Here is a 27983-nt window from a genome sequence, read left to right on the forward strand (position 1 = left end):
GTACCATGAGGGAATCTTAAGGGGGAAGTAATTCGCCCACATTTAACAATCCTCAGAGATCAAAAAAACTTAAAGCCAGGATGACAAGTAGAACACTCCAGTTACATCTGCTTTTAAGCTAAGAACAACTGGACCATTTCTGTAATATCATTCAAATATCTAAGTAGTTGTAAACTCCCTTTTAAATGCAATGCATGTTTAATTCATAGTACAGCTCTTATAATGCGTAACACCTGAAATATTAGCATAGCCCCTCCTTAATTACCATACAATTACCACTCGCACAGTACTTAAGCCCACCGCACACAGCCCGACTCAAGCCATCCCGTCTCATCTCATCTCAACTGGCCGTACACAGTCTGGATGAATCGTAGCAGTGTGCGTGTCTTTAAAACCAAGGTTATCCAGATTTCAGTTGGGATGTCTTCAGATTTGAAGATTGAACATGTTGAATCATTTTCAGTCGCAGTTTCATTCAGATGTGAACAATCTGTCTGTGTGTCAACCAATGGTGAAGCAGGTTTAAGTGACGTGGCTTGTCATGTGACTTGCAATACAAGATATTGGACAAAAGATTGTGAAGATAAGCTCGTGTAAATGGTCAATAGCTAAGTCAATAGGCTAAGCGCTTCTTGCTGTCTCCGCCATCTAATCAGCATACAATGCCATGGGCTAAGTTAATAAAAAAATGTGTGCAGGGCAGTATTAATTAAATTTGCATACATAGTAATCACCAGAATCTAGTTATAGTCAGTCTAATTCAGTCTTAGCAGTGTGCGACACCAGTTGGAAAAAACTCAATTGTGACATCAAACCAAAACTGAGCACAACTGATCGCGGAATCTGTGCAAACTCAGATGAGATGAGTCGGGACGGCTTGAGTCGGGCTGTTTGCGGCCGGCTTTAGAAGTTGTTGTAAACTCTTGTATAATAAAAAAGGTGAAGTGGATTTTTTCAGAAATAATACCACGACTATCACAGAGTTGCCTTAAAGGCCTCATAAATATGGTGTAACCATTAACCTGTCCCCCTGCAACACCCTTCCCCTAGAGGAGTACAAGCTGTACAGAGAGAGGTGACATGCTCGAGAACCCTTTTCAGCCACATGGGTGCTTTAAACTTCTGAGGATGTGAAGACTGGAACAGAAAATGACATACAAAGTAGTTCTAAATGACAAGAAGAATACACTAGTAAAACTTTAGAAGATATTTCAGATCCCTACCGATTTGCTCTTTACATAGTTAAAACACATCCTCATAACTACAACCTAGTTGTATTTTGAGGAAAGTGCAATGGCACTGAGAGGAACATTTTATGTAACCGCATAGGTACTTACAGTATAAATGTTTACCATAGTAAAAGCATAGCAAAGCATAATGAAGCATATATATGCACTGTAAAGCACAAAGAGGTATAGGATATTAAAAAACATGGTAAACTGTGGTAAATCCATAGTCTAGCCATGGAGAAAAGCACTGAAAATGTACACTGTAGACTTATATAAGGTAAGAAGCAGATACATGATTGTTCTGAGTTGCATAAATAAGTAGCTGTTTGCCTGTTACACACACATTCTGCAGGTGTAGGCAGCTGACAGAGTAAGACCCTGCATATTCACTGAAACATATGATATTAGCAGAGATTCTGAAATCCAAATAGCTGCATCAGCAATGAGTTATATCTTACTTCTCGGAAGGCAGTGGTGCTTAACAGAGCTGCTAAGTGGGGTTTTTTTTGTATCAACTTATGTAAAGAAGGCATATCGAAAATTTAGAGAAGTAGTGGTAATATGTAAAATGGTAAAATGGTAACACAAGTACTGCAGTTCACACAGGTCCTAAAGTGGAGTGGAGGTGGGGTGACGATAAAGGAATAAACTCCTTTATTGAGTATTCATGGGAAGAGGAGCCCCATGGGGATCCTACGTGATTTCCAGTGGCATTTGTTAACATACAGTGCTAAGGACTGAAAGGGTTAAAGAAAGCTCTCAGTTTATTTTACTTCCTAGGTCACCCCAGCAATGTCTTTGGGACCAATCAGTCATTAGGGGAAGCAGCTGCTTTGTTACTGACAGGAAAGAAGGCCCTGAAGTAATGGAGACCATTTCACTCTCCAAGTGAAATTATTATTATTATTATTATTATTATTATTTATTTCTTAGCAGACGCCCTTATCCAGGGCGACTTACAATCGCAAGCAAATACAAATACATTCAAGTGTTACAATACAAGTAAAACAATAAGAGCAAGAAATACAGTAATTTTTGTTCAAGTGTGACAAACCACAATTCAATAATACAGCAGATAATAGTGATAGTTACATCAGGATATGATTAAATAGTGATAGTTACATCAGGATATGATTAAATACAAAGTACTACAGGTTAAACACTTGGCAGATTACAGTATTCTGAAGTACAGGATTAAATGCAGTAAAATAGGGGGCAGATAAGAGCAAAATAAAGCACATTTGAATGAAGGGTGATAGTGTCCCAGGATACAAACAGAGGAGTTCTACAGGTGCTGTTTGAAGAGGTGAGTCTTAAGGAGGCGCCGGAATGTGGTCAGGGACTGGGCAGTCCTGACATCTGTAGGAAGGTCGTTCCACCACTGCGGAGCAAGGGTGGAGAAGGAGCGGGCTCGGGAGGCAGGGGAGCGTAGCGGAGGTAGAGCCAGTCTTCTAGTGCAGGCGGAGCGGAGAGGTCGAGTGGGGGTGTGTGAAAGCAAGACTTGCAAACAGAAGATTCTTTAACCCAATGTTGTACACGATATAATTTATAAAATGAAAATATATGTTTGCGTTCTGACTTCTGTTCTGGAGTTCCTGGGTGTAAACAGACAATTGGCCTGGTTGTAAGATCGGTGGTCGCCCGCTGAACTTCAGTTCTCCGGAGTTGTTGTGAAGAATTGCAGCGTGAGGGAACGTAAAACACATGTCTTTCCTCTTATTAGTAAAGGCAAAGCTGGCATCAGCATCAAACCATATTTTAGTTTACAATGGCAGTATTCTAAGAAACGGTCTGCCCATTTAAAGTTTGGATATAGTATGAATACTTATGATATTAAAAGTACAGAGCCCCATACAATTGTCTGTAAAATGTTATAAAATAAAATATTATAAAATAATGTTTCATGATAATAATTTGGATCCATACAGAGCTACAATGGTGATAATCAAGGCATTAAAATACCTCTTATTAGCACAAGCTAACATTATCATTGTCCCCCCATCCTTTCTCATGTTGAATATGTGAAGATCTTTGCTTGTTTATTTTATTGCTTCTATTATCCTATTAAATATGTTATTAATCATTATTTGTTATTGTTTCTACACTCAAGGTTATTTGCAGTTTTTAATAAAGTCACCAGTATTTTATTGTTGGGTCTCTGAGCAAACATGAGCAAGGTGGAATTTCTGTAATAAGGTTGGTATAAAAATGACCACTAGGGGTGCACAAGTACTATGCATTGGTAATTCACCCCCACTGAAACAATTAGTTTGTTAGATATTTCCCCCCCTTATAAAAGTTTTACATGCTACAACAATGCTTACCTAAACTTTACCGTGCTTTCACTGTGATTTTGTACACTTTGCTGTGGTTTTACTTGGCGAGCTTTTACACAGTCACTCTCAGACTGGTCTCATGACAGAAATTACACTGAGCCTGTGAGACAAAATGATGATCGTACTGGATAATGAAAAATGGCACTGTTACTGACTAGTAACAGTGGCATTTTATCACGTTCAGAGGTACAAACATTTCAATTGAACATTCAGTGAACATTCAGTGAAGGAAGGAAAGTGTAATTCGTCACGAAGACCCATTCTATATGCTGTTTATACACCAGGCCACTTTTTATTAATGGTTTGAACTAGATGGATTGTGTTTTAAAGGGCAGATTAGTGCTTGAAAAGGTATCTGTAATATGAGTCTAATTCTGAATTGAGAAAGCTGTAAAAGCAGGTTCTGTACTGACAGACAGTATGGGTGCATCCTGAAACTCAATGTGACACTCACTGGGCACTGGTAGCTTAGAAGCAGGTTAGCTTAGTAGCAGCAGCTGCCTCTTGGGTGGAAATCCAGTCCCTGCTTTTTTTTAAGGTCAGTTAGCAGGTTCAAGAGACAGCAGGGAGGGATCAGCTATTGCAGAGGTAGGCTGTGTGTGTGTGTCTCCGATGAGAAAGAGCAGGAAATCAACACTCCTTCACTCTCCCTAATGCAACTAGCTGCTCATCAGGGGTGAGACCATGGTAGTTACTAGGAGAAGAGGACACTATTAAAAACCACTAATATTGAACAAAAGCAGGATCCAAGGTAAATTGTCCATATAAAAGACTGATGTAGAAGTCATAAACAGGAAATAGAAACAGCTGACATATGTTAACAGCAATCAGTAGTAGTAACCTGAAGAGCAGTTGCAATGGTCACTTTATTATTATTATTTATTTATTAGCAGACGCCCTTATCCAGGGCCTTACAATTGTTACAAGATATCACAGTATTTTTACATACAATTACATTATTTTGTACACATTATTTTTTACATACAATTACCCATTCATACAGTTGGGGTTTTACTGGAGCAATCTAGGTAAAGTACCTTGCTCAAGTGTACAGCAGCAGTGTCCCCCACCTGGGATTGAACCCACGACCCTCCAGTCAAGAGTCCAGAGGCCTAACCACTACTCCACACTGCTGCCTTGTAACTGTAATGGTCCCCTGGTGATGTATTTCCATGCATGCTAGAAGAAGCTAGATTCCTGCACTTACCCGGTCGAGTAGCATGTGATAGCTGCACGTGTTCCTATAATCTAGTACCCTGGAGCAATGCCATGTTTGTCAGACCAAAGTAACAGAACATAAGAACATTTAAGAGTGAGAGAAGGCCATTCGGCCCATCTAAGCTCGACCGGTTCCTAGTAGCTGATTGATCTCAGAACTCTATGAGGTATTGACAAAATGAATTAGAGAGGATATGCTGTATTGTTGTAACCCTGAAGTTATTTTGTTGTAACACAAATTGGCTCAAGTTCTCAATGGAGTGGTCATTATCCTATAGCAACTTTTAAAAACAAAATAACAACCGTGATCAAGATAACTGACATGTTATGCAGTATTCCCTTCTAAACGTTTACCACAGTATTTTTGCACTGTATTTTTGCAGTTTTCCCATGGTTATACAATGCATTTTCCATAGTTTACCCAGGTTTGGCATGTTTATTAATATGCTTTACCATACCTCACTGATCTTTACAATGATTACATATGCTTTATCATGCTTTCACTATGCTTTATTCCACGCTGCTATGTTTTTACTATGGTAAAGGGTTAACATTAAATAACTGTACATGGTTATCATAGTTTCTGTTTCTGCAAATCACGATCCATTTTAGTTTGAATCAAAACAGACCTTTGTTTTGTATATTGCATGTATTTCTATTTTCTTACAATGTTCTTTCCCAGCTAATTGCTTATCAGATTAAGTCCTATGAAGTAAAAACATAATGTCCTCCAGATGCATGTTTCTGTCAGTTTGAGGCCACTGGTAAAAAAAAGCTATGATGTCTCACAACACTGCCTGTACTTTTTAAAGAAATATGTGTAAAGCACAAAAATAACATAAAGGCATTTGATTCTGTGACAGCACAAGCCTTTCTGAGCCACGTAACCAAGAAAGTTATGAAGCACTGCACTGTTCATGTCCATTCCTTGTGTAATATATCAGCCACTGGATCTGTTAAGTCTAAATGTGTGTGTAAACACAGTACTGATTTGTTTTTATGTTTCTGCACATCACATTTCAGCCTGACTAGTCTGTTACAGTGTTGACATAAGATAAAATCCATTGCTTTCAACCAGAAGTCTCAACTTCTACAGTGATTCTGTAAGAAGTCTGTTTTTAAGGGTGTTACTGCAGTGCAATATTGAAAAAAATCCTGTTGTATCTCTGTTCTTCAGATCTTCAGATGCTATATGTTATGTCTAATTCTTGTTGTATTAATAAATACATGATTGTGGATTGTAACATGCCTTTTTGCCAGTGACCCCCTTCATTAGAAAAAATAAATAAATGAACAACTCCTTCTCAAGTCCCTTATTGTTTTATTGTCAATTCCTTTATTTTCAATTGCTGTTTTTACTTTATCCGCTTACAACACACAATTTCAAAAGAAATGCAATAATCTTTAAGAGAAATTAACTTCAATTGTTAATTCTTTTTTTGTACATCCTTTTAATATTTTATGGTGGTTGAAGGTTCCCTTGTAAAAGCTTACCATAGAAAAAGCAAAGCATGCTAAAGCATAGGTAAGCAGTGTAAAGCACAAGTACTGTATGGTAAAGTATATTAAAAAAAACATGGCAAAACATGGCAAACCTGGGAAAACTGCAAAAAAAATAAAATAAAAATACAGTGCACATTTGCTGTGGTAGACTTTTATAAGGGTTATGTTGTTCCAGTTGTTATAATTTTTCACTAAATCTGCCTCAAGGTGCTTCAAGCTTCAAGGAGAATCTAAGTGTCTGCACAGAACAGCCTCAGTTCAATTCCATTCAAATCATGTGACAATAACTGTATTGGAGCAACAGAGCCTAGAGCCACTCGGAAAAATTGGAAACCACCATAAAACAGTACGGGAAGTGTAAAAAGGAGTATAAAATGGTATTTGAAACAACTTACTATTTCATTATATAAAACTAGCAGGAAGCTACTCTGAACTATTAAGCAACTGCAAACAAAACTGTTTCTTGTTTTTGTTCTTTGGAATTGCTTTATTTATCTTGCAAAATTAGCTTTGTTCTTGTTTCAAAATACGTTTCCTCTTATATTTCCATTTCTTGCTAAAGGTTCATTAAAAACAATAAAAACATTCTATCCTGTGAATGGGACTGAGAAACCGGTCTGCAATCATTAGCTGTCCATGGCATTTTTAGTCCAGTTGTACAATGCAGTATTAGGATCCTTTTAAAAGTGTTCTGTAATGTAAACAGTGTAAATCACAGTTTAACACTGGAAGCAGTGTGGAGTAGTGGTTAGGGCTCTGGACTCTTGATCGGAGAGTTGTGGGTTCAATCCCCAGTGCGGGACACTGCTGTTGTACCCTTGAGCAAGGTACTTTACCTAGATTGCTCCAGTAAAAACCCAACTGTATAAATGGGTAATTGTATGTAAAATAATGTGCTATCTGTATAATGTGAAATAATGTATAATGTGCCTTGTAACAATTGTAAGTCGCCCTGGATAAGGGCGTCTGCTAAGAAATAAATAATAATAATAATAATAAAATAAACATAGTGTAAAAGCTAAGCAAAGCATGGGAAAAGCATGGGCAACTTACAGAGCTAGTAGCTTCAATTCAAATTAGTTTGACATTTATTGGTAATAAACGTGAATAGAAGCATGTTAAAGTGCAAGTAATTCTCAACGCTTTATATCGTATAGTTCACAAGAATTTAGCAGTGAAGAAGTTACCGTTGTGGTAGTTATTTTTATTTTTCTAGTCTCTGTAAGTCACTTTGGATAAAAGCCTCTGCTAAATGACTAAACACTAATAATATTAATAATAATAATGTTGCAAATACAGTGTCACAAGTAAACACTGTTCATTAATTTCCGTCTGTACTATCTTTAATGACTACAGAGCTAAAAATACCCTTATTTCCTGTGTTGTTTGTAACTTGCTTTTACATTTGCATATACTGCTGGTAAGAGTACAAAATTCACAGAAATGTATTTAAGGCTGACATGATACTGAGAATATGACCTAGCATTTTGACTGTCAGGAAACAGTTTAGAAATCTCACTTACTACTGTGCAGTCAGACATGTGACCCTCCCAGTACTTGACTATACTGTTACGAGAATGTAGATGGAGCCAATGGAGCAGAAAGACAACAGTCACATCACTTTCTGGAATGAGGAAATCAAAGAAAGGGCTTTTACCAGTCCCTGGTATCTAAGAACTCAGTATTGGACAATATAACTCAGAACCACTGATAATGATAGCATGATACAACAACAAAGATTTCCCTACCATCTGTGAGGTAGATAAATGTGAGTGTTCATATAACAATAGAGAAGCACAAAGTGACAAATGAAGTCTGGCCACTTTATTAGCATTGACCTAAGGTGGATCATGTGATGCAGCATTATAAAGCTATGGGAGCAGCACACTTGGGAAAGGCACATATCTAACAGCTTTCGAAAGAGGCGTGTTAGCGGGAGCACGTCAAGCAGGTGCCACAGTACCAAGGACGGTCACGTTGGGAGGCTGCTACAATACATCGGTCATCAGACAGTATCGGCAATGGTAAAAATATAGTGGTCGTGTGAGAGACAGCTGTGGCTGCAAACAGTGACAGACAGAAGGAAAAGTCATCTTGAAGGGTCATCGACGTTACTAGTATTCACATCTATGACCCGAGTAGTAGTCCAATAATATTTTTGCCTCCACCAGGGGAATGTTTTTTTTTTTTTTTTCCACAACAGCAATAGTTCATTCAAAAGTGTTTGGGTGTGACCGTTGAATGAGCTAGCTGGACAAGCAAGTGTTTACCCCAGAAGACCCTTACACACTGCTGCACATAAAGAAATGAAAGAAATGAAAGGTTGCAATTTGCAAAAAAAATAAATAAAATAAATTGGCTGACAGCCTACTAACAAGGTTCCATAAAATGTAACAAGAAAATCTTTCAGCCTCTGGTTGAAAATGAGTCAAAAAGCAGTTTGTTACAACCCTTATTGATAGGGTGGCAGACTCAATTCTACCTAACACTAAGAAGCACATAGAACCATGTAAGGTATGTCAGATTACCATGTGCTCCTTTTATCTGTACACGGTTTATAGTTACATGTAATTACCATGCCTGTATTTAAAACTGACCATAATATTTTCATTATTAAAAGATAGAGCATTCACATCAAGTTGTATTAAAAGTATGTCTAACTAAATCTGCCATCAAAATAATACGACTAAGTAACATAAGCTAATTAATGAAAAGGTTAGATATTTTTACTGAATATTTTCATTTATAATCCTGAATATATCTAACACAGCCTTGATTTCAGAAGTCTTATTGTTAACAAGAGTACTCAAGAAAAGCAGCCGTTTAAAAAAAAAAAAAGAAAGTATCACAGGAAACTGGTAGGAAATTCACCCATGGTCAACGCATACAATATTCTTGTCTTCCCTTGTGCTGTTATATCCAAATATCTACATTGAAACAACAAAGCAGTGGAGCACCTCTTTATGAGTATCATGTCACGCAGTTATTGCAAACAAATATATATGCTTGTTCACTGATACATACAGGAAATAAAACAATACTTCAACTGCCGTCCACAGAATTCTCTTCAAACATTCCATTGCAGAACATCAGGCTGAAGCAGCAAAGGTATTCATCTTGCCACAGGTACTTCTTAATAATCACACTTGTCAAAATGCAAGACCCCCTACCAGTACCTGTTTCTGAAAAGAGCTCCACTTTACTATCGTCCAGTCAGACACTTGATCTGGTTGTATTGTTATTCAACATTGTCGTAATGGTCAGTATTTATTATACTATAGTACCAATAGGCATTTAATAAAATAAGTGGTCTGTTTGATTTCTTTCAGTCAAAGCTTTGAGGTGTTTGTGTTCACTTAGCTTGATATACCATATAAGTATAGAAGCCAAAACGTTTCAAGCTTTGGAAACTACACATTTTTATATGTATTATCTTATATGTCCAGGGTGATTAGAAGTTGACCACATTAATGATATGGTGCGCTGATGTGGTAAACTTATTTTCTAAATCACCCTGTATTATAAACATACCAAAGTAAATAAGCAAATAAGTGATCGCTAATTAAAAATATTAAAGCTTTTCAGGTGATCAATCAGGATTGTTTCAATCCCATGATAAACAAACATACTTTTGAACAGTATTAAAACACAGAAATTATTTTTATTAGATTTTTTTTTCTGTTAACAGCACTCAATTTTAGCAAAACAGCAAATAGTATGCAATCTTAAAAAAAAAAAAAAAAAAAATCTGGTATTCCAAAAAGTAGTTAAAATGATATTTTCTGGCAACAAACAGGATATATATATATATATATATATATATATATATATATATATATATATATATATATTATTCCAAGTCCGTATGCTTGATGGTCATATATTTCTACTATATATTTATCTGTGTGCAATCAAAAATCCACTGTTGTGACCGTTTAAGTAATGTATGTGCCAAAGACAGAAGGGAAAGTGTGGTGAATATTAAAAACAAAAAATGATGACAGACAACATAAAGAAAAACAATTACTACAATACGAGACCTAACAGGACATCTTTGTTGCATTTCCCCCTCCTAACAGGCTAATAAGTCATATTAATTTTTTAAAGTGCATCTTTTAAAGACTTGTCTCATGAAGAATTATCCTCACACTTCTATAGAAACACCGACAGTAAAACGTGCAAAGTTAAAACCATTAGAATATATGCCTTTTTAAAAATGATGTATTTACACCTCATTGCTTGTTTTGCTAGGAAGTAAAACCACAGTAGTGTTCACATTATTCATTGACATGAAACGCACATTGTGTGCTTTCAGGTGCTTGGTATTTCTATTTTCAGAGCAGGTTAGGTTAAATGCACACTGGTAATTAGGTCTCTTCTTGATACAAATCTTCGAACACTGCTGCATGCGACACGCCATGCTTTCAGATTTTTGGAAGCTTGGGTGCAGTGATTATAGGGTTGTTCTCCTGTAAATACCTCCGACCTGCAGTCTTGTAGTCGTATGTGCAGTCGTGAGTTTCAGCATAGCGATGTGTTGCACAGAAGTTATTTCCACATCTGAAAAATCAAGCAGCACAAGACACAGTTAATAACCTGAAAAAATAAAGTCAACCCTAACTATCAAACAGTGGTAAATGTAGAAATGCCAAAAGAAATGTAATAATGAATTTAGGGCCATATTTTCATAGCATGTACTCGAGTCTTTAATGAACTTTAACAGAGAAATATTCATGTTCATGTTACCAAATGAGAAACAAACAACTTGGGGGTTAACGGGAGTTCATTAAAGAGTGGAGTAAATACTTTCAAATTATAGCCCTTGTAATAACGAATTTTTCAGGTTTCTTTTAGTATTTCTAAATTTCAGTCAACTCTTAAAATGGAACAGCATTTTACTAGGAAACAGGCATTTATCAGTAGCATGGGGTATCATTTTTTGGGCCAAATTTAAGCTCCAATGCAAAGTTTCACTTTTTTTCTCAGCGTACTAACATATTGTTCAGCTCAGTTGCTTCTTACTCATTTCGAAACATAAGTGTGTTTCTACAAGTAAAAACGTGTAACATATGTACTTGTATAAAAGACAGACAACCAGGAGTCTCTCTATATCCTCAGAATATGATGCTCTCACTCTGTATATTTACATACACACTAACTTCCCATTAATCAGTATTTGGAATAAATATTCTACGTATATAAACTGAGCATTTGTAATATTCCAAGCTGTATTCCGAATAGCAGGATATGCTGATATTATTCTGGATAGTGGATACATGGCCTAATAGAACAGATTAGCATATTTCTGCCACAAAAGCTTAAAATCATCTTGTAAAATCAACAGTATTCATTTTGCACTTCCGTTTAACATTGGAAACATGAAATACAATGTAGTTAATATGGAAACTTGTGTAACATCAGAATGAAATAAAAAAATAAAGACAAGCTCGCCCTGAAACATGTTTTTTTTTATTTTGAAATGTTTTAAGAATATAGTTATATACTGTACTGGAGTAGACAATTATGCACAGTACACAATACAACACATGATGTTGTTAGCTATTCTAAATCAACGTGGAGAAGTGGTTCTGTAGATTATGTAAAACTCTAGTGTAATACATCCCTACTGCCAGGGCTATGCACAATAACTCAGGAGTCAAAGCTTTGTAAATAGTACTAGTATTTACTTTTAAGCTGCTTGTGAATGCAGTTTTTCTTTTTAAACCCAGTCACCCACAAATGATACCCTTTTGTTTGTGTTGCTGTTCAATTACAATTTAATCCACAGAACACTCTAACCAAAAGCTTATGCCAGACAAAAATTGCCAGAAAGGATACGTTTCACACAGGAGCCAAATATGAATTGTGCTCCATTTCTCTCCACATTCCCTTCTTGTAAATTACCTCAACGATCCTCACATTATAGACTCAAAATATCTGACTGTGTCATGACCAGACTAGACTTGTTCTTCACAGGCCTAGAAACAAAAGCCCAGTGTTCAATGGGGTATTTACCGGCACTCGTAGCTGTTAGCCAGTCCAGTTTTCTTTCTGCATAAGAAGCAGTGCTTTGAGTTTTTCTTTTTTGTTTGGATGGGAGCCTTCATAGGGGGAAGGTGATACATAGGAGCGCCTGAAACACATGAATACATTATAGACATCCCTTGAGAATAAGTACAAATCAGACCTTTCATCTTTATCGGATTGCAGTATTAATAAAGATGCTCCACGCCAGGGGTCAACATTACCTCTGGTCATTTACTGTGTTGGGCTCTGTTACATGACAAAATATTCAAACAAATACTGCGTGAAATGTATTCCATAATTTAACAATTACAAATATATAACACGATTTATAAATGACTGTATGAAAAAGATGTCACGCAAAGGAAACAAATGTCATCTGAAATAAAGAACACATTCGATTGTACAGCAGAGCGGTCCTTTGTTGAGGACATCATTTGATGGCGTAGCTATCAGTTTTATTTTACTGATGAAAGATTTCTTACTGTATTATAGTAATATCTTTGTTTTCCCCAGCTCATTTAAAATGACAAAAAAACAGTTGATTTCAGCATTAAAGAGAGTAACTGAACTTCCTATTACTTGCTCCAGTTAAATGTGACAACTAGTCATATTAACCCCATATTTTCAAAGCGTTTACTCCAGTCTATAACTCCTATTTTTTTTAAAAGTAAAAACACCTGTTAAAACAACTAAGTAATATAATCCAAGTTCCCTTAAGCTGTTTGTTTCTCATTTTGTAACATTTAGATTTTCTTTTTTTTTTGGAGAGGAGAAAAAATTAAGACTGGAGTAAACACTAATGGCCCATAGTATCTTGCTAGTTAAATATGCATATAGTTAGAAAGTGGTGTATCTTTTGTAAAGCTGCTTAATACACTGTTTATAAAAGTGTACAATTCTGATTCCGTACAAGGGGTGTTTACCTCCGAAATGATAGCCTGGTTGTTATCTTTTGCCTCCTCGATTATACACAATTCTTGGAATGCACAATATACAATTTGAAACATGGCTAATACTCAGCCTGATATTCTGCCTGTAAATATATGTCTGGGAAAGCAGGTTTCCTCCTGTGATTGGGACAAACAGCAAATCCACACTGGAATGCAGTCAGAATTTAATACCTTCACCTTCTCCAATTTCTAATCACAGCATTCTGTTCAATTACATTTTTAAAGCTGGATTAAACATACTATTCTATTCATCAGCTGGTGAGGATTTGACACAGCAGTCCAGGGCTTTCTTAATGCAAGCTGTCAGCTCCTTGAATTGGGTACAGTCAGTGTCTCCTTAGCTCGAACCAGGGACATACCAAACAACAAACATTTCACTCACTCACCTACTCTCCTTACTGAGCTAGAAGCCCCTCCACTGAAACCATGAGCAGGCTGAAATGAGATTCAGTGTCACCATTTAAAAACACAATGTTGAGTAACAGACAGCCCCAGATTGCAAGAAACAGAACACTGGAAATACAGTAGTTACCCTGTTTCGAACAGTGAAACAGTACTGCATGGTGGCTGATATGCTTCCAAATTGCTCAAAATATATTTTGCTTTAATTTTATGTTTATAGTTTAGCTAACAAAATAGGTCCATACATTTTTTCCACCATCAACATCCATTCATTACATAGGTGTCAAATGTGCAGTTTTGGAAGAAACACAGTAACATGCTTTGATCCAGAAAGACACTGCTGAATAAGGAAGTTAAAACAGTAACAGACTTCCTTGAAGGCAATCCAAACTGGGATTTTTCTTTAACCGAGAGTAGTACCAGATATCGTGTTTTAAAATGAAAATACATGTTTGCTACAACATGTGTTCCTTCAAAAACTGCACATTTGAGACCTATATAGCTAATGGAAGTACAAAATGGTTAAGATCTCCTGTTTGGCAAAATCTCATTTGAAATGATGTTCCGTTTGATGTGTGATAACAAAAGTGAAGGTTTTATCAAATTGTAAATCAGTTAGGACAGGAAGAATTTACTGAGAACATAACTTTATCTGCTTAGCCTCTGAGACCTGACAAAAGTAATATAAATAAAACATACCATGAATGAGCTATCAGTGTCCTCTGGAAAGAGGTGGAGGTTTGCAAGAAGGGGCCCACCGTTTGTGTAGCGCCTGCTTCTCCTACAGCTTCCCTGCAGGCTGTCCCTGCTTGTGCCTCGTGCCAGCGAAGCCAGGATTCCTAAATTATTCACAGGTGCCAAAGGCTCATTGGGCGTCATATTTGCCATGTCTGTAATGTCGTGTGTCTCTGTTTTTGCTATGTCAGGAAGCTTGCCAGGGGAGTCCACGTTTATACCCTGAAACCTTGCAGTTCGGACCGGAGAGACGCCTGGGATACCAGAAAAGTCCCTGGATTTCAACACAGAATGGGAGACAATGGGTCTCAGGTTGCCATATGCAGGTAATTTCTGGGGTCTAGCTAAGGAGCTGGAGGCCGACTCGGACATATACTGTAGGGGGACTTTATCGTCTGTCTGAGAGGCTTGGTCAATGGTCACAATCCCAGTGTCCATGTACTCAGAGCTCATCGCTTTGGAAAGAACAAAAGACTGCTCAGGAGCAGCTGCTTCTTCTGTTGATCCAAGACCTTCATCTACTGGTTCTAAATTTGCAGCTGCACTTATGTCAGTCAGATTTTCAGCTGGCAAATTAAAAGCGTCCTTGCAGGTTTCAGCTAAAGCACGGTCTTCTCTAAGGGAATGTGAGAAGGCACCTTCTATTTTGGTTTCTGTTTCGGCTGCTTCCCTGTTCTGCAGGGTTGTGACAGGTGGAAGGACTGTGTTTTTCAGCAGTTTTGAGCTCCCCAGCTCTACCCGCGACACTTTAGGAGGCAACCGGATTTTACTTGGTGGTGGTGGTAGTACTGGACATTCCCAGGTTTCTTCCTCTTTTACAAGGTAACAGCTGGAGGATGGCAATGCTCGGCTGGGGGGGGCGAGCATGGAGAGTGCACTGTGTGAGGAGGCAGCAGCAGTTGCCGAGGGGTGCTGGTCCCCAGCTGGAGGAAGGCACGATGCTGGGTTCAGGGACTGGCTGATGTGAGGAAGGACCCGGAACAGTCGGTGACGAACAGCATTCAGGGAGCCACTGGAGGGGCAAGGGCCCACGGGAGGGCTTGGTTTCACCTTGGCAGGTTTCTTGTGCTGCAAATACACACAATACAACATCTTATACTGGATTTATTAATGATGGCTGAATACATGAAAAGACATGTATTGTGACCTTCATCATTACCTTAGTACATCAACACCTGAGAAAACCAATGTTTTTTTTTTTTTTTTTTCTCAAAAGGTGTTCTTAGTATTACTTGTGCTTTGCATTCAATACAATTATAAGTAACCATATTAATTAAATTCATGTTTATATTTACACAAAAAATGTCTCTGCAAACGTCAGAAATTGGTTAATTCTAAGATTATCCAAACCCCAATTGATAATGCCAGAATTTTTCAGTGTTAATAATGGCAGAACAATGTTACTATCAAGTACTCGATTTTTCTCATAGAGCTTTCCTCAGGGGCATTCCAGATGAAGTGAAACAAATGCTGAGGGCCTCTATTTGTGGCTGATGATACATAAAGCATTTGTGATGCAGAATATGTTGCCAGGCTAGGTTTTTTAATAACGGCTTACTGAAGTCAACAAAACCGGAAAACAAGGTTAGCTATTATACTGTATATTATGCCCACACCTGGGCCCATAAAATGTAACATTTGTTACATTGTACTTTACAATGTTCAAATTAATTTAGGATTCACCATCACCACTAAAGTCTAGGTCTTACTCCTAAGATCAAGGACTTGTACTTTACATCTGACAAAGTCTATAGGTCTGATTTTATTTTTAAAATAACTTTAGAGGGGGTTGGGAAAGGATATTTGCACAAGAAGGTAAAAAGCTGATTCTAACCTCTTTGGTGAATTGGTATGTATTTTGGGAGAAAAACATTAAAAGAGGCTAAAATAGCATTTGTGAAATCCGTCAATTATATCTCAGTATATTCTCACTTCCAGCAATAGGCCAAAAGTCTAAAATGGCTCAAGAACAAAGTTTCACTGTCTGTAGTTTAGGGCGAGCCTACCTTGTTACTGAGGTTCATGTTTTCCATCTTTGCCTTGAGCATCTTCATTTTATTCATAGTGATTGAATTATCCATGATCTGCTGGCTAGATGGTGAAACATCGCTTTCTTCATCCTCTTCAGTATACAAGTTGTACACCGAGCCTCCACTGAAACACAGAACACAATGGTCTTTTCATGTATATACTGTATATAGCATGTGCTGATGAGACAGCCTTCTGCCTCCTTCATGTTTATAAATTGGAAAAAGAGCTAAAATCAGGCAGAGGACAAGAAAACACAGTGGGCAAAATGGTAGGCTCTGCATCATCTTCCAGCAGCCTGAAGAAGTTTGCAAATTCTGCTTCAGTGTTAGGTAGTACATATAATAAATATATACACCAAGCACAGTTAAAGAGAACCGTTCACAGGTTTAAAAGGCCAATCAGAAACGAGTTCATAATACAAATTCACAGTATCTTTATAATTATTTTTAGATTTTACAATGGGACAAGCTGTAAACATTGTAAATGTAAGCTGCAGTGGTCCTGAAATTATTAAAAAGAAAATGTACTTTGACATGCATAGTGATTTACGAACATACACAGCATTTACAAAATGCACATGCTCTGTTGATACACAAGTTGAGACACACCTGTTGTCGAGATCTATTGCATTGTAAAACCTTGCATTCATTATTCAAACAATGTGCCCTACAATTGTGTAGGCTAAGGTAAACACGCCCATCCTCTAGAATCTTCAATTTTCTCATGATTGAGCGCTTTCAGTCTAAAGGATTTTACAATAAAAGGTTTACTGAGATAGGATACACTAAAACCTTTCTGAATGAACCTGTCAGAGTCTTGGGTATGCCTCTATATAGAGCAAAGTTACTTGCTGAAAGAGTTAAGTGACAAACCTTATTGATTCAGAGAGAGGTGTTAAAGTGCCATCTCCACGGTCCACAACCCGGAACAAATTTAAGTGGTCCCCTTCACGATAAACTAGTAAAGTAACCTGCTTCTTGGAAGGACCCTTGTCCCAGACCTCATCCTGGGTTGGGTCTGTGTACTCTGTCATTTCCTTCACATGGTCTTCCATTGGAACTGGGAAGAAAACAATGAGCGGTGTAAGAAAGGGTTTCCAAAGGGACTAATTACAGTATCATCAGATCAATCTGAACACGGTTACTTAGAGGACTAAGAATGCTTTCTGACCAAATATCGCACCTTATTCCTTTCAGGTAATATTGGCTGTGGGAGGTGAATCAGGACTACTATTGTAAATATCATGAGAATTGTTTTTTGTGTATCACATAAAGAACTGAGTAAAACTAAAGCATCCTGTGTACATTTTACCCCAAACTTCCGTTTACATTTTTTTTGTGAGAATCAACAGGTACCAATTTAGTAAACTGTATAATTATTATAAATTGTGTACAATCCATTCTTGAGAACACGTTGGTAAAAAGCATGATTGAAAACAGAGGATGGGCAGCTGATGGCTAAGGTGCATTTACATAACAATAATGACAAAAAAACATATATATTGTCATTGGATAAATGCTTTTACTCCTACTTTGAGAAAGACGGAAAAATAGTTTTTTTTGATGGCTGTGCTTCACAGATTTAATTAAAACGAAATAAGAATCAAGTTTGCACCTAACTGTTTAATGTTACAAAATTCCCGACCAAATCGGATCATCAGTTCTACTTGGTTGTGAGAACACTGAAACACTGGACTTGAGATCAGAAGTTTTTCTCACAGTCCTTGTGCATAATGTTGTTTACGTGTCTTTAGTTTGGGAGATACTGATGGATAAACATAGGATAAGCATCATTTTAGTACACTGCACAGATGCATGAATATTGAAATTATTCAAGATAAATGAGTTAAAGCTTTGGAAATAGGACCAGCCACTTAATACCTGTGGTATTTGATTATTTTTATTTCAAAACAACAAAACAAAAGACATACATACCTCTCCTGGTATTGATGGGTCCACCTCGCATAGCTAGCACAAGCTTCAGAGTGGACCCTTCTGAAATGCTGAGGAGAAATCAGGACCACTAATTAACACAATGCGAAAAACAATAAAGCATTTTGGGATTGCAGGGATAGCAAGGAAGCAAAGTAAGCGTGTCATCTGATACTAGTTGGGCTATCATGTAACAATGTATTTAAATTGAAATACTAGGACTCTCAATTAAAGGGCTGCAATTCTTACGAACAAGCCTATCAGAACTCAGAATCAGTGTTTGTAAACTTTGACTTACTTGTAATCGTTTAAGCAATACTCATCTTCTAGTTCCACATTATTCCAGATTAAATTCTGCTGGGCAACAAGAATACCTTTAACCAAAAAAAAAAAAAAATACCACTATTAGTTTGTATTTGAATAATACAAACTTGAAAACCATGGTAGACTGACCTAAGAAACTTAATTGATACAAGACATGAAAGATGTATTTGTTAAGTTTCAAGTTAATAACTTTCAGAGTAAAGTCTGTGAAGGTAATGAAAATAGAAATATTTAGAATTCAATAGAATTCAAATGTTTCCAGACATTTGCCTGGTGAATCATGACCTTAACCTCAGGTAAGTGTCTTTGAGAGAGGTCTTGTACATATACTGTCTCTCTTAATGTGCCAATGACTAGAGGTCTTATCATAAAAATATTGTTAAACAGAAAGGTTGTGACAGTGTATGGCCCTATACAGAAGATTTTTAACACAGGATTTGGATTCCCAGTGAAGGTGAATAGCAAAGAGATTCCACTTGTTATATGCAATATTAGTCATAACGTGTGATGACAATTAAAGTAATTTAAAAGGACAAAATAACGTAGGTGAGCATTTTGAAGCAGCATAACAAAATTGACATTGCACCCACACAAGCATGCTGCAGATTCCTCATGGAAGTGCAACACATCTCTGAACAAAGCCATGACTAGCACACAATCACGCAGCCACAGACTGTAGGTTGTGAAAGGCTGACTAAGGCAATGGTTGCTCTACAGTCTATTCTACTGGGGGATGTAATGTGAGGATAGTGGTGGTAAATTCATTACATAGGGGAAACTGTAATGGTCTTTCAACAGTGTTTTATACAATGGTGTGCCACCGCCACCTACAGGCCACACTATAGTAATACATCATGTCATGTTAAAGCTGCTAATATTCCACAATCATCTTTAAATTTACCATAAATATAATCCAGTGGTGTTTGATTTTACTACACCTTCTGGATTATGAACTATTACAGTTCTTGCAGCAGTAGGAAGTTAGACATTCAAGCTTTACACAAGAACATTTACACATGAGAGGTCATTTGGCCCATCAATGCTCGTCTAGTTCCTTGTAGATTATTCATCTCAGAACTTAGTCAAGTCAGATTTTAAAGAATCCATCAACAACATGGTGATGTAACTCATTTCATACTTTCACCACTCTCTGTGTAAAGCAGTGTCTTCTGCCCTGTCTTAAGTCTCTCCATTCGATTTTGAACTGTGTCTTCTGGTCTTTCTGTGCTGCCCTTAATATATTTGCTAGGGTTTACTTTGTCAACTCCTTTTAAGATTTCAAAGACTTCAATCAAGTCCCCGCTGTTTCATCTTTGTTCTAGGCTCAATGAATTGAGTTCCTTTAACCTGTTGTTGCTCAGAAGGCAAAACACTCAGATTTGATATTTCACCCATGGTACTGTATCACTCTGTATAAAACTGGAGGTGTACTAAGCACAAGAGTAGTGAGGATTTGAACTCAGGCCATGACCATCTGGAATCAAAAATTGAATCAGGCTGGTGTACCCTTAAGTTTAACAGAGCCTTTTGAAGTGTATTAAGTATTTATTAAATCACTGCGATTGTTTTCTATATTTTTTACTGAATAACAGGACATACTGTACGCAGCTTTTATACATTTTGTAATACCTATACAACAACAATCTAGTACACACACACACACACACACACACACACACACACACACACACACCTTACGATCAAGTACCAGTATGTCTGGTGTGTGTTAAATACTAATAATGCTCAAAATGTTTGTCACACCTGATTTTGTTCAGCACTACAAAGTATGCTTTGGTAAAATCTATAAAACTAAGGAAGGGGACCCAAAATAAAAAAGGAGGCTACACCTTAAAGATAAACAGTAGGTCACAATAACCTGGGGGCAAGTTGTGAGAGTTAATATGATAAGTGTTCATTCGCACACCTCTTATTTGGCAACTCAAGGTATAACAACCAATATCCAATCTGATTTAGCTCTATGTACATAAAGCCCGACTGTACTGTATATCACATTGTTTGCAGGCAGGCCTGATCATGTAAAAACTCCCATACTGTGGTTATACTGTTCTATAACAGACTCCCAGAGTGCATTCAAAATGACAAACACACATGCCATTGAGCAGGATCGGATTTCTCTTTTGTAGAGAATGGGATTTTTTTTTTCTTTTACCTACAAACAGGTGTACAAACAGGTTAAAATTTATGTATTTAAACAGCATGGACTTTAAAGTTATTTTAATATACTGTATCATATCATGAAAAACATAAGCCGACAGGACTGTACACCAAGTAGCCAGAATGCTGTGCTGTAATTGTCTTATTTACTGTAATATGTAGAAATGCTTTATAGACAGTTAGATGTATAAATGAAGAGATTTACAACACTGGATTGTTTTTCCCCTTCAAATAGCTTTGATGTCATCCAGGAGTAAAACTCAAATTAGAAGAAAGAACACAATATGAGCGTGGACCGGCTAAGAACAAACTAAGAAACTGAGTGAACTACCAAATTAGGTTGCAGGTGTTGGAGTCTTGTAAATGATATCAAAGAAGAGCCTGGATGTAGAGAATAAAGCAGGTCACTTTGTATTCCACATCTACGGGGAAGATGACATGAAGGGGGGAGTGTAGATTAAGAAGCTTAGTAAACGTACATGCAGTAAACATGCTGCAAAATATATATCATTTATATATACCACATGTATCATGAAAAAGTAGGTCACTACGAACTACAGTAGATCCTATCCACATCTTAGACAATGTCCATGCATAGCTCCAACAAAGCCAATCAAATGGTTTCCAAGATAGACTTAGGACAAGGGAGGGAGACACTTCTTCACACAAAGAGTGGTGAGGGGATGGAATGAGCCACCTAGTCATGTTGTAGGGCCAGAATCACTGGGATCCTTTAAGACCCAACTTGAATAAGTTTTAAGATAAATCATCAACAACAAACAACTGGCATTTATGGGCCGAATGGCCTCCTCTCGTTGATGTAACACTCAACAGCCTGTAGTGTAAAAGAAACTGATTGACAGACAAGCACTGATGGGCAAAACGGCCTGCTACCTTTTATAACTTTTGATATGTTCCAAGTGTGAATGAACACGCTTTCTGAAAGGAAACGCATGACGGATCACAAGACACTTTCACCAAGGCTGAAAGTAAGGCAGGGTTAACTCTTGGCTCTAGAAAGTCTGTGCCAAACCACAAATGTTTTATTAGTTTTGCTAAAGCCAGTTTGAAAGGGAAATGGTACATGTTTTTAGCAACGTTAACCTTGTACTTATGAGTCAAGGATTTCAAAAAATATGAATGCAACAGGAAAGGATTACAAAAACAGTCAGTGATTATTTTCATACTGTTTTAGTACTCAGGTTTAACTTGTCTTTGAAGTGTGCTCTTATTTAAAATGATTCCCTTCTCTGGAAGTGGTGAGGATGTGTAGAATCCTGTTAAAAGTAAAGGAGAGTTTTAAAGAAAAAAAAAAAACAGGACCAACTTTAGAATTTCCACAGATCACAGAGGAAGCAAGAAGCCTGAATAAAATGTTTAAAAGCACTGGAAATGTACTTGTCATTTAGTGCCTACACTACCCCATGCATGCGTGGCTTGAGATACATCTATTTGTCAGTCTATAAAGAAATGGTGTTCAACAAGGGTTACTCCACTTCTGCAGCTTATGTCAATGCATTGTTTGTTTGTAGGAAAGCCCTTGAAACAAGATTTACAATTTAAAAAAAAACAACAAGCACAACAACATTATCCTGCACGTTTCATAATTTGTATCACTTTCAGTCACTTTCTCAGCATCTAGGGAAAGGGCGACCCAGCTTTTCCTTTGCATGCACTGTACACCATACTTGATGTATCATCAACCACACATAGAGGAATACCACCAGTTTGCACAATAGCATACTGATAGAATTATCAAGCGTATACAAAATATTTAATAAGTAAGCCATCTCTTAAGAGCTGTGATACCCTCATCAGGGTTGCGTCAATTCCAATCCCCTTTTAATCAATTCCAACGCATCACTGATCACAATTGCAATTAGCAGTATTCTGTTAAAATGAGCTCCTCACAGTGGTAATAAATTACTTAAATGAGTTAGTCAATTAAACTGGCTTCAAATTAAAACAGTTGAACAATCTCACCAATTATTATGTCTCTAAAATAGCAATTCAAATTCAATGGGGATTGACTTAAAAATGAACTGGAATCGATCCTAACCCTGACCCTCATTAATTTTCTGGGAATGTAAAATGACTTTGAAATGTAATACCCATTAACCCCACTCAGACCTCTTGCTTATTAAATCTTTGTATCCCTGAGTAGAAAGAGTTCCCTTTTAATAAGCATGATGTGCCACAAATGCACTGGAACCCAAAATGTTATCCATTCAAAAGCAGAGTGGCTGGGAGGGATATTTGTTCTTCACTATAGCCCAAAAATATGCCAAGACTGGTACAACATTTCATATTCAGTTAGGAATTCTTGTTTGTCCTTGTAAAGTGTCACACGCGATTTGAACAATCAGGGTTTTTTTTTTTACATATTAAATAGTGCTGTTGCTTCAGAAGCATTACATATGAACTATATTACAATAACCTAGTTAATCCTACATTGTTAAGTGACGTGAAGAGAGGGGGTAGACTGTGAAGGAGAAAGGAAAAAACTGCTTTCTCTACACAGAGGGATCAATTATAGAAATGATGTAGTAAAGTCACCTGGAAATTATATTTCAGTGTAAAATTCAACAGAACACTGCAGCTTCAAAAATAGAAATGTGTCACCATACAAGCACAGTGAAAAGACTGCCAAGTTACAACACATTATGAGCAAATAAATGTGGTACCCTCTAGTCTTTGTATCTTGGCCTTCACTGAAATCACAGTCTCGAAAGGCGACACTCGCAGTTCAAAGCAAGTTCCAGTGAGAGTTTCAATGAAGAGCTCCATTGTCTCACAGAAAGGAATCTTGTAGTGGAACGGTTCTACATTGTCTTCATTGAAGAAAGGGGGCTCCTTCTTGTTAGCCATTGCTGTCTTGCCAACACTGTTTCAAGAGGATAACTGGGCATCCAAACTCGCTACCAGCTGCAACACTGAACACTCAAGAAGAAGTACAGGCATTCATCTTTAAGTGTTGAACCTAAAAAGAAAAGAAACATTTCATTATTTCTCCTTAACTGTTTCTATTACCCTCCGTTATTTTTTTTTTTAATATGCATTCATATTTTAAGACTGCAGCTCATCTGGTTCCTAGTAGCCGATTGGGCTCAAAACCTTATCAAAATGGGTCCTAATGGATCTCATTGATTCAGCAGCAACAAAATCACTAGGTAACCCATTCCATACCACCACCACTATGTGAAAGATTGTCTCCTACCCTGTCCCAAGTCCATCTCACCTTAATTTCCAACTGTGTCCTCTGGTCCTGGTTCCTGTGTTGCGGTTAAAGTTATGTTTAACTTTGTCCGTTCTTGACATTTTACAAGTTTGAAATCTGTACCCACAGATAAAGACACTGTATGGCACTTGAACATCCCACACAATGATTATACTTTTTTGTTTGTTTGTTTGTTTGTTTGTTTGTTTGTATGTTTGTTTTTAAACAACTGAAATGTATTGAATTCAAACTAGACATGAAGTGAATGGCTATGGTTGGTTACACTGCTGTTTTAATACAACATTTCCACAGCAACCTGAACCAATTTCCATTGATCAGAGCAAAATCAAATTGAGCCAAACTGGTTACCAGTTAGGACTGCAGGGGGACAGGAATCTGTACCCAGTGCACATTATAGAAAGCAGTAACCTATAGGAGGGTGTCAAGCCAGGACAGGATCTTTAGTAAAGATTAAAATGTAGCACAAATAGTCCTTAACGGACAGAGTCTGCGACCTGGACTCAGCTGTAAAACGCTGCCCAGACTCGCAGGAGAGGAGGTTTTAGACAAAAAGCTTGACAGTTTTACCTGAGGGTTCTTATAACGTGTTTTTTAGAAACAAACATGACATGAACAGTTATCATACATTACAGTCTACTAGTTATTAACTGAAGTTCTACAGTAGTTTAAGTATTCACCCTTCACTGGCAAATAAGAAGTATTTCAGCATAATTTTATAGGACTAGCATTTGATTTTTTTTTTTTTTTTTTGTCATTTTAAAAATCTCTAACAGTATTATTAATAACACTTTAATAACCACTAACAGTATTATTGTTTAAAGGTAGGAGGTTAAGTAAAATACTTTGTTTACCAGACCCTCAGCCATAACTTAAACAGCCACTTTAGAGTGAATTTAGAATTAGAAGCAGTTTTACAACTGCTACAGCAATCACTGAAATTACAAGTTAAAAAAAAAAATAATTTCAGCACGTTGAGCAAGACCTACACTTGAAAAGTGAAGTACCCTGAGATGGTTCTGACTGTAGTTCTTTAAAGTTAGTGCTTCAGATAACCAATAGTATTGCAGTCAGAATTCTTTTTTCAGTATTAAATGCAGTTTACTTTAAACATGTTGAATTATTCAATTTACTTTTCTATTTAGTTTAATTTAAAATTTTGATCACTATTGTTGCCTTACGTAACAGTTCAATAAAACTGTACCTCCATTGAAAGGAATGAGTAATATGACACAGGGAATATTCAGATTTAATCCTTTGCCCTTAAATTGAAACGGATTGACAGAACAGTCCTATGGTCATCTTGTATTTGTATACAGATGGTATCAACCTGAGAGTTTACTCCATCACAAGGATTTTAATTGCAAGTTCAGTTACCTAAAAAAAAAAAAAAAAAGATTAAGCTAAATAGGGCAGCAGCGTGGAGTAGTGGTTACGGCTCTGGACTCTTGACCGGAGGGTCGTGGGTTCAATCCCAGGTGGGGGGCACTGCTGCTGTACCCTTGAGCAAGGTACTTTACCTAGATTGCTATAGTAAAAAAAACTGTATAAATGGGTAATTGTATGTAAAAATAATATATAAAAAATGTAATTGTATGTAAAAATAATGTGATATCTTGTAACAATTGTAAGTCGCCCTGGATAAGGGCATCTGCTAAGAAATAATAATAATAATAATAGCTTTATTTTTATATAGCGCCTTTCATAGTGGACCACCATCACAAAGCGCTTTACAGAGGTAGGCTGCGAACTGTGCATTATATGCAGAGTCACTTACAATGGCACATTGATTTAACATCTCATCCGCAGTATGGAGCACAAGGAGGTTAAGTGACTTGTTCAGGGTCACACAGTGAGTCAGTCAGTGGCAGAGATGGGGATTTGAACCGGTGACCTTCTGGTTACAAGCCCTGGACTTTAATCACTGGACCACACTGCATCCCAAAACAGGCACACAATGTACACATTTACACTACTGTAGTAGCATCAGTGGCACACAAGTACAGTAGTACTACAAACCTCTATATTTAAAAAAAGAAAAAAAAAGATGTGGTAAGTTATTGGGAAAAAGCTAAGGGCACCATGACAATATCGTTCTGGCTCAACTACAGTGGCTTGTATAATAGCAATAGTGCAACCTCTGGAAGATATCCTGACATTGCAAGTCAATTATTTATGCATTTATTTTGTTTAATATCTCTATAGCAAACATCTCTTTCCTGTTAGTGAGAGAAGTACCTGATTTTCTTCTGCTTTTATTCATTGTAGATGTTATTAGACAATGCTACCACTAATTGTATGACTGTAAGTGAGGTTCCTGTTGTGGTTCTGCTCATCTCTGGAGTACAAGTGTCATTTGCTATTTCTGTGACATTATAAGCAGAATAACCTTTCGACAGGGAACTAAGCACATTATCTTTTGAGTTCAAGATAGGTCATCGCGGCCATAAGCACCACTTCTTGCGAAAAAAATGCTACATATGATGATGCACAGGGTTAGCGCTTGCTCCAAAGCTGAAGGTAAAACTAATCTCTAGTAGACTTCCATTTTAATACGGTTTTAATATAAATATAATGTTATCAACTTGACATTCTGTAATATTACAAAATGTGTCCAAACTGAAGCGGAACTATTAGTAATAGCAATCATTTTAATTGTTGCATACTATCGTCTTAAATTGAATACATTAGGTTTATTTTGGCCTTCTCGTTTGGAGAATAAAATAAAACATGTCATAAGACTAATTGACATGTGTTTTTGTTTTTTCCTTAATTTAGTGAATTGAATTTATTTAAGGCGCAATATACTAGAAGAATCTGTTTTGAATGACATCAGAAAACAATGGGCACCCATTTAATAACTATATAGCTACCGATCTGTCAACAATGCCAGCGTCTGTGCATCCCTCATGAAGGACGACCGGATGCTTGTTTTACAGTATCTGGCACCATTGCAGCGACACTAGTATAGGTACACTCAACACCTGTCAAAGGATCAGGTGTACAAAACAAGAGGCAGCAGAAACGTGATCAATCTAACTTACCATAAATAATATCATCCTTGCAGCCAGTCAGGCAGTGAAGGATCACAGCTGGCATTAATCCTAATAACGACTATCCTCAGCAAATAGGTAGGTATTCTCCTTTCTTTCTCCAGATCAAGTCTGGTCTCCCTTTAAATAAATCCAGATCACACTGACCCGGCAAAAACTAGCCTCCAGCTACACAGTCCCGACGCTTGCAAGTAATCAAATCGCTGTCGACCGCAGCCTTCCTTCTTGGTTCACTTTTACAGTCCTTGTAAACACCAACATGAAACAATAATAACACGATACTTTACCTTTTCCTTTTATCTCGGCTCTTGCCAGCCATGGTTACTACCTGTAAACTCGTCGGTCTCTTTTGATAAACAAAACAATCCCAAACTGGTATAGCTGACATTTCAGGTATTCCAGCGAAAACTTACCCTTTATGACATTTATTGATTGACATGTATAGTAACCAGTGAGGCCATCTTTGTTTTCAGAAGTTAGGCAAAACAGCCAATAGTAGCTTAATAGAGGCGGTGCTTATGTTATTGTTCGGTTGCGCGTTCAGTTCTTAGGGGTTGCCCGGATGTTGACCCTCATCTCTAACAACAATTCACACGTGACTGACATTGTGCACTTTGGAAACTGACGATCACATTTGGTGCACAAGTGACTCAAGCGTTGTAAGTGATTTAACAGTGATCATCTATATTATAGTATGGCAAGAATTGGAACCGGTGTGGTGTTATTTTGTCGTACGCCTTAAAACATGGTACACGGTGTACTGCGCTTGCCCGAGCATGCGCAAATTATTTTAGCTCAGAAATGAAGACAACGACCAACTGAAAGGGGTACGAT

The 27983-nt window shown here is 37.2% G+C and overlaps 1 protein-coding gene across 5 annotated transcripts; it reads right to left on the reverse strand.

The window, feature by feature from the left end:
* Positions 1 to 9927: 9927 nt before the first annotated feature.
* On the reverse strand, positions 9928 to 27585 carry zfand4 (zinc finger, AN1-type domain 4). 5 transcript variants are annotated; one of them, XM_059035781.1, is made up of 10 exons: positions 27563 to 27585; positions 23546 to 23841; positions 18661 to 18736; positions 18366 to 18433; positions 17304 to 17490; positions 16407 to 16554; positions 14365 to 15468; positions 13650 to 13698; positions 12302 to 12419; positions 9928 to 10846 (listed from the first exon to the last, which is right to left on the reverse strand). In XM_059035781.1, the coding sequence occupies exons 2-10, from the start codon at positions 23727 to 23729 to the stop codon at positions 10711 to 10713; spliced, it is 2070 nt and encodes a 689-aa protein (XP_058891764.1). In that variant the 5' UTR covers positions 23730 to 23841; positions 27563 to 27585; the 3' UTR covers positions 9928 to 10710. The 5 variants fall into 5 exon arrangements, with proteins under 5 accessions (XP_058891764.1, XP_033887163.3, XP_058891763.1 ...); XM_034031272.3 differs by having other exon boundaries at positions 27437 to 27583; XM_059035780.1 differs by having other exon boundaries at positions 27141 to 27583.
* Between the last annotated feature and the right edge of the window lie 398 nt (positions 27586 to 27983).

The sequence above is a fragment of the Acipenser ruthenus genome, chromosome 13 (assembly GCF_902713425.1).
Source record: "Acipenser ruthenus chromosome 13, fAciRut3.2 maternal haplotype, whole genome shotgun sequence".
Taxonomy (NCBI): domain Eukaryota; kingdom Metazoa; phylum Chordata; class Actinopteri; order Acipenseriformes; family Acipenseridae; genus Acipenser; species Acipenser ruthenus.